This window comes from Oncorhynchus clarkii, chromosome 12 (assembly GCF_045791955.1).
Source record: "Oncorhynchus clarkii lewisi isolate Uvic-CL-2024 chromosome 12, UVic_Ocla_1.0, whole genome shotgun sequence".
In the NCBI taxonomy this organism is placed as follows: Eukaryota; Metazoa; Chordata; class Actinopteri; order Salmoniformes; family Salmonidae; genus Oncorhynchus; species Oncorhynchus clarkii.
In genome coordinates, this window is record NC_092158.1 from 10848742 (window position 1) to 10856441 (window position 7700).

General features: G+C 45.5%; 1 protein-coding gene across 42 annotated transcripts in view; it reads right to left on the minus strand.

Annotated features, from left to right (window-relative positions):
• Positions 1-486: 486 nt before the first annotated feature.
• The window catches only part of LOC139422700 (NEDD4 like E3 ubiquitin protein ligase), a 106818-nt gene continuing 99604 nt past the window's right edge, over positions 487-7700 (minus strand). For all 42 annotated transcript variants that reach the window (XM_071173970.1, XM_071173950.1, XM_071173955.1 and 39 more), the window contains 6 exons: positions 6980-7040; positions 6625-6684; positions 4297-4404; positions 2724-2820; positions 2490-2562; positions 487-665 (listed from right to left, as the gene is read on the minus strand). In XM_071173970.1, the coding sequence (XP_071030071.1) occupies positions 563-665; positions 2490-2562; positions 2724-2820; positions 4297-4404; positions 6625-6684; positions 6980-7040 (502 nt within the window). In that variant the 3' untranslated portion in view covers positions 487-562. The remainder of the gene's footprint in view (positions 666-2489; positions 2563-2723; positions 2821-4296; positions 4405-6624; positions 6685-6979; positions 7041-7700) is intronic.

Sequence of the window (7700 nt, forward strand, 5' to 3'; positions counted from 1 at the left end):
GTTAAGTAGTGATTGATCAATGCAGGATTCCAATCGATCAGTGATTATATATACACACAATGCAGGATCCAGCATGTTAACTTGGAGAGAGGAGTAGTAATTTGATTCATTTCATACAGAATGCAGTAACCAGCAGGTTAAGGCTATGCACTCCACAGCACAGCAGAGTCACAGGGATGGTGGGTGTCAAATACAACAGGAGAGATATTCATATTGAAAAGCATCAGAGATTCCAGCACTGCAGATTTCAGACAGGGGTGCAGTGTTTTGCATGGGCTGCACTGTAGTGGCCATGTTCCCCAGCACCTTGACATAGGAGAAGACAGACATGGCTCGTTGTCTCTGTCACATTCACTACAGCCTCAGAGTAACCTCGGTGGTTGATCCTGTGCATATAACATGCTTGCAGGTAGACCCAGCTACGGCCCACGGTCTGCAGCTGTAGAATGGCAGTTTGTTTTTTGTTTTTTTAACGTTCTGTGGCAGTTGTTTTTTAAACGTTCTGTCCTGTGGTGGTGTGTCGTCTCTGTAGTGGTATTCAACCAAGATGGCTGACGTTAGTTTAATCGACGCCCTCAAAGCCCTGAGCGTTCTCCACAGCCATCAGCAGCCTCTCTCGGAGGTCATCAAACGACTCGTAGGTAGGCAGGTCCAGCCTGTTGAAGCTGGAGAAGAGAATCACAGGATTTGTTATCTCTCACAGCAGTCGGATTTATTCAGGATACATTTATAGAGGATAATGTGATATTAATACCGGGGCGAAATAATGGAAACACTCAAATGAAACAGACTAGAAATTGTAGAATAGTAAATAATCATACCCACAACCCATAGAAAACACACAGTACATTCAGAAACTGTTCAGACCCATTGACTTTTTCCACATTTTGTTACTTTACAGCCTTATTCTAAAATTAATGAAATTGTTTTTCCCCCCTCATCAATCTACACACAATACCCCATAGTGACAAAGCAAGAACAGTTTGTTAAATAATGTTTTATGTAAAAATGTACATAAGCATTCAGACCATTTACTCAGTACTTTGTTGAAGTACCTTTGGCAACGATTACAGCCTTGGTTCTTCTTGGGTGTGACGCTACAAGCTTGGCAGTCCTGTATTTGGGGAGTTTCTCCCATTCTTCTCTGCAGATCCTCTCAAGCTCTGTCAGGTTGAATGGGGAGCGTCGCTGCACAACTATTTTCAGGTCTCTCCAGAGATGTTAGATCGGGTTCAAGTCCGGGCTCTGGCTGGGCCATTCAAAGACATTGAGAGACTTGTCCCGATGCCACTCCTGTGTTGTCTTGGCTGTGTGCTTAGGGTCGTTGAGTTCCTGAGCGCTTTGGAGCAGGTTTTCATCAAGGATCTCGCTGTACTTTGCTTCGTTCAGCTTTCCCTGTATCCTGACTAGTCTCCCAGTCCCTGCCGCTGAAAAACATCCCCACAGCATGATGCTTCCAACACCATGCTTCACCGTAGGGATGGTGCCAGGTTTCCTCAAGATGTGACGCTTGGCATTCAGGCCAAATAATTCAATCTTGGTTTCATCAGACCAGAGAATCTTGTTTCTCATCGTCAGAGTCCTTTAGGTGCCTTTTGGCAAACTCCCAGCAGGCTGTCATGTGCCTTTTATTGAGGAGTGTCTTCCGTCTGGCCACTCTACCATAAAGGCCTGATTGGTGGAGTGCTGCACAGATGGTTGTCCTTCTGGAAGGTTCTCCCATCTCCACAGGGGAACTCTGGAGTTCTGTCAGAGTGACCATCAGGTTCTTGGTCACCTCCCTGACCAAGGCCCTTCTCAACCGATTGCTCAGTTTGGCCAGGCAGCCAACTCTATGAATAGTCTTGGTGGTTTCAAACTTCCTCCATTTAAGAATGATTGAGAAATCTGTGTTCTTGGGGACCTACAATGCTGTAGACATTCTTTGCTACACTTCCCCAGATCTGTGCCTCAACATAATCCCTTCTCAGAGCTCTACGGACAATTCCTTCGACCTCATGGCTTGTTTTTTGCTCTGACATGCACTGTCAACTGTGGGACCTTATATAGACAGGTGTGTGCCTTTCCAAATTATCAATTGAATTTACCACAGGTGGACTCCAAACAAGTTGTATAAACATCTTAAGGATGATCAATTTAAACAGGATGAACCTGAACTCAATTTCGAGTCTCATAGAAAAAGGACTGAATACTTATGTAACTAAGGTATGTTTTTATTTATTTAATTCATTTGCAAAAAATGCTAAAAACCTGTTTTCTCTTTGTCATTATGGGGTATTGTGTGTAGATTGATGAGGGGAAACACATTTTTGCATACATTTTAGAATAAGGCTGTAACGTAACAAAATGTGGAAAAAGTCAAGGGGTCTGAATACTTTCGGAATGTACTGTACAATGTGAGATTTTCACGTTTCACAAATGTCATGTTCACTACTTCAATGAACTTGTCAGAGGGAAGAGGGCAGGCAAACTGTAAGATCAATACGTACCAGGTGTGTGCTCTGGGCAGCTTATCAGGCGTTCCCCACTGCTCAATGGTGAACAGCTGAGGCCCATTGGAACCTGACACGACATGGGAGAAGACAGAAGTGGTACTAAAACACACAGTACAAGTGCAGCTATGGCCGGAACACAGAGAAGTGTACTAATGGGCTTCTGGTTACGACACAGCCCTATTAATAAACATCCTAGCCTACTGTGACCAAACAGTTGCCATCTCTCACCATAGAGCTCAGCGAAGCCGTTCATAGGGACTCTGGATGTCCCGGTGACAAACTGAAGCAGACGGATCCTCTTCTCAGCATCCATCAGCAGGACAGCCTGCAGAGTGCGACACATGGGACTAAACGCATTAGGATGTTGGAACTGGACAGACATTTATCCCCTCGGGTGGGTTATAGGTTTCACTGAGGTGACTCAGTCCAGGTGTAGGTCCTTCCACTTCTAATGAGACAAACTTGTGTCTGAAGCTACCGAGCAAAACAATATCCCAAAAGGACTCTGGGCTGGGGCACATGACACTGTACAGGACAGAATCTGTTTACACCAGTCATCTGAATCAGATCATCTGGCCTGGGGGGGGTGCTCCTCTGTTCTGTATCACTGTGTGTGTGTGTGTGTGGTGCGTGTGTGTGTGGTGTGTGTATGTGTGGGTGGTGTGGTGTGTGTATGTGTGGGTGGTGTGGTGTGTGATGTGTGTAGGTGGTGTGGTGTGTGTATGTGTGTGGTGTGTGTATGTGTGGGTGGTGTGGTGTGTGTGTGTGGTGGGTGGTGTGGTGTGTGTGGTGGGTGGTGTGTGTGGTGGGTGGTGTGTGTGGTGGGTGGTGTGTGTGGTGGGTGGTGTGTGTGGCGGGTGGTGTGTGTGTGCGTGGTGGGTGGTGTGTGTGTGCGTGGTGTGTGTATGCGTGGTGTGTGTGTGTGGTGTGTGTGTATGTTAAAAGTGCTGGTGGACCCAGATAGAGTGACAGGGCTGATAACCAGGCCAAGTACTACTCTGACCTAGTCTTTTATCAGAGAAAACATGACCAGTTTAAACCAGACAGACTTTGATCTTCAAACACTACGCAGGTTTTGGCCCAAAAAATAATTGACTACCGTGTCCACTGGATGATACATGCTGGATATTAACCCACTCACACAGATAATGTTTCATTAGGATGGATGGTAACCTTTCACACACATTGCTGGGCTAAACATAGGTAGGTGTGTGAGTGAGAGAGTGCAAGGGAGAGAGAGAGAGAGAGAGAGAGAGAGAGAGAGGAAGAGCGAGAGAGAGAGGAAGAGAAAGAGCGAGAGAGAGAGGAAGAGAAAGAGCGAGAGAGAGAGGAAGAGAAAGAGCGAGAGAGAGAGGAAGAGAAAGAGCGAGAGAAAGAGAGAGGGAGAGCGAGAGAAAGAGAGAGGGAGAGCGAGAGGAAGAGAGAGAGCGAGAGGAAGAGAGAGAGCGAGAGGAAGAGAGAGAGAGCGAGAGGAAGAGAGAGAGAGCGAGAGGAAGAGAGAGAGCGAGAGGAAGAGAGAGAGCGAGAGGAAGAGAGAGAGCGAGAGGAAGAGAGAGAGCGAGAGGAAGAGAGAGAGCGAGAGGAAGAGAGAGAGCGAGAGGAAGAGAGAGAGCGAGAGGAAGAGAGAGAGCGAGAGGAAGAGAGCGAGAGGAAGAGAGCGAGAGGAAGAGAGCGAGAGGACGAGAGCGAGAGGACGAGAGCGAGAGGAAGAGAGAGCGAGAGGAAGAGAGAGCGAAAGTGCGAGCGAGAGAGAGCGAGAGTGCGAGCGAGAGAGTGCGAGCGAGAGAGAGGCCTGTCTTACCTTCCAGAACCACTGTATAACTGGGTGGTTGGGGCAGTAACCGTTCTTGTAGACGGTGTGTTGTCGCCAGTCATTCACATCCACGTCACCCAGACCACACATCAACAGCTAGGGAAAACACACAACACCAATATAAAAGATCACTATCACTCACATACAGAAATGACAGCACTCAGAATACTGTTGTTGATCACTCTTTTCTAGAGAACATGGGTTAGTTATTTAAGAATCATCATCATTCTGGGTTTCTAACACAGGGGCCCTTAGACAACAGAGAAACACAGGGGCCCTTAGACAACAGAGAAACACAGGAGCCCTTAGACAACAGAGAAACACAGGGGCCTTAGACAACAGAGAAACACAGGGGCCTTAGACAACAGAGAAACACAGGGGCCTTAGACAACAGAGAAACACAGGGGCCCTTAGACAACAGAGACAGAGAAACAGAAACTCATGGTTCCCTTAGTCTACAGACACATAGCCTACAGGGTCATTCCATGTTATTTCAGCAGCCTGTGACACCCACAATCTCAGATTGTTCTGAAATGGTTTCTGCAGTTAGAAACAAATACGATAAGCATTCCTGCAACATTATTTTGTTGAAAGACGATTTGAACTCTGAAGAAATGTAGCTAATTGATTGAACCCAAATTGTCCACTTCAATTGATAGGATTCATATAATATTCAATAAATACCCAACATCTGTTTTGCACAAAAAAACGTATTCTTAACAATAATTAAGATATGAGACATCCAAACGGACCCCCCAAACCACACACTAAGCCCACCACACCCCAAAAACCATCACCAAATTCACAGACAATAAATGACAGTACAAATAAACAATACTCCAAGCCACAGGCTCGTACTACTTGCCAAACATAGAAACCTGATACTGTATACTGGCTGTTGGGTGGAAGACCATATATTTGGATTCATCACATCTTAATCTTTGTTAAGAGTTTTTTTTTTTTTAAATATATTTTAAATTTTTACCCCTTTTTCTCCCCAATTTCGTGGTATCCAATTGTTAGTAGCTACTATCTTGTCTCATCGCTACAACTCCCGTACGGGCTCGGGAGAGACGAAGGTTGAAAGTCATGCGTCCTCCGATACACAACCCAACCAAGCTGCACTGCTTCTTAACACAGCGCGCATCCAACCCACCAATGTGTCGGAGGAAACACCGTGCACCTGGCGCGCACTGCGCCCGGCCCGCCACAGGAGTCGCTGGTGCGCGATGAGACAAGGACATCCCTACCGGCCAAACCCTCCCTAACCCGGACGACGCTAGGCCAATTGTGCGTCGCCCCACGGACCTCCCGGTCGCGGCCGGTTACGACAGAGCCTGGGCGCGAACCCAGAGTCTCTGATGGCACAGCTGGCGCTGCAGTACAGCGCCCTTAACCACTGCGCCACCCGGAAGGCCATCTTAATCATTGTTAAGAGGTTTTTGTGCAAATCAAATGTTGGGTATTATATTTATTGAATATTATATGAATCCATTTATAAATTGAAATGGCCAATTTGGGTGCAATCAAATAGCTAAGATTCTCAGAGATCAAATTATATTTCAACAAAATAATGTTTAACTTATCAGAACAATTTGAGATGGTCGGTGTCAAAAAAGCCTTTCTTGTGTTTAAGGTGGAACGATCCTACAGTCAAGACAGACAGACAGAAACGTGGCCTACAGTCAGACAGACAGAAACGTGGCCTACAGTCAGCCAGACAGAAACGTGGCCTACAGCCAGGCTGACACTTGGCCTACAGCCAGCCAGCCAGAAACTTGGCCTACAGACAGACAGAAACATGGCCTACAGTCAGCCAGACAGAAACTTGGCCTACAGCCAGCCAGACAGAAACTTGGCCTACAGACAGACAGACAGAAACTTGGCCTACAGTCAGACAGACAGAAACTTGGCCTACAGTCAGACAGACAGAAACGTGGCCTACAGTCAGACAGACAGAAACGTGGCCTACAGTCAGACAGACAGAAACGTGGCCTACAGTCAGACAGACAGAAACGTGGCCTACAGTCAGACAGACAGAAACGTGGCCTACAGTCAGACAGACAGAAACGTGGCCTACAGTCAGACAGACAGAAACGTGGCCTACAGTCAGACAGACAGAAACTTGGCCTACAGTCAGACAGACAGAAACTTGGCCCACAGTCAGACAGACAGAAACTTAGCCTACAGTCACAGACAAACTTAGCTTTAAAAAAAAATGTTGGAGAACTAACAATGAATCACGTGACAGAGCATATGAGTGTAAATCCCAACACTATAAAGATGGCAAAACAACAACAAACAATAATACTGTACCTCCAGCTCGTTTTCATCAAATATCTTGATGAGGTCGATGAGAGTGAGTTCAGTGAATCCCTGTTGAATGGAAATACGGGGGAAATAAAATCCGTAAATCACAATGTTGAACAGCTATTGGAGGGATACAGGTACAGACTTTCAACTGAAAAAACTTCCAGCCACCTGATTTTGATCTGCAGTACGACGGTTATAATATAACCCTCAAAAACCTCCAGAACCGTCTTTCTAAAGATGGTCTCTCTACACTTCAAAACAAGGCCTGTTGACCTATTGGTCTGGGTACAAATCATTTTGCTTCACTGTCACCAAATAACAAGAGCTATTACCGCATAACAGTTCAAACAACACTCACCTCCAAGAAGGCATTCATCTGTTTCTGGACCCGGTTCACAAACCTCCACTGAATGACAAGACTGTTAGAAAACAGAGCAATTAGTAGTGCAAACATAGATAGCGTACTATCATATTATGACAAATCAATATCTACAAAGAATGCCAATGTATTTTTTAACCCTTTATGCTTGTGGGAATTGGCCTACAGTGGGGCAAAAAAAGTATTTAGTCAGCCACCAATTGTGCAAGTTCTCCCACTTAAAAAGATGAGAGAGGCCTGTAATTTTCATCATAGGTACACTTCAACTATGACAGCCAAAATGAGATTTAAAAAATCCAGAAAATCACATTGTAGGATTTTTAATGAATTTATTTGCAAATGATGGTGGAAAATAAGTATTTGGTCAATAAGAAAAGTTTTTCTCAATACTTTGTTATATACCCTTTGTTGGCAATGACAGAGGTCAAACGTTTGTAAGTCTGATACGATGAAAAGCCAACTGACATTTACTCCTGAGGTGCTGACCTGTTGCACCCTCTACAACCACTGTGATTATTATTATCTGACCCTGCTGGTCATTTATGAACATTTGAACATCTTGGCCATGTTCTGTTATAATCTCTACCCGGCACAGCCAGAAGAGGACTGGCCACCCCTCAGAGCCTGTTTCCTCTCTAGGTTTCTTCCTAGGTTCTGGCCTTTCTAGGGAGTTTTTCCTAGCCACTGTGCTTCTACACAT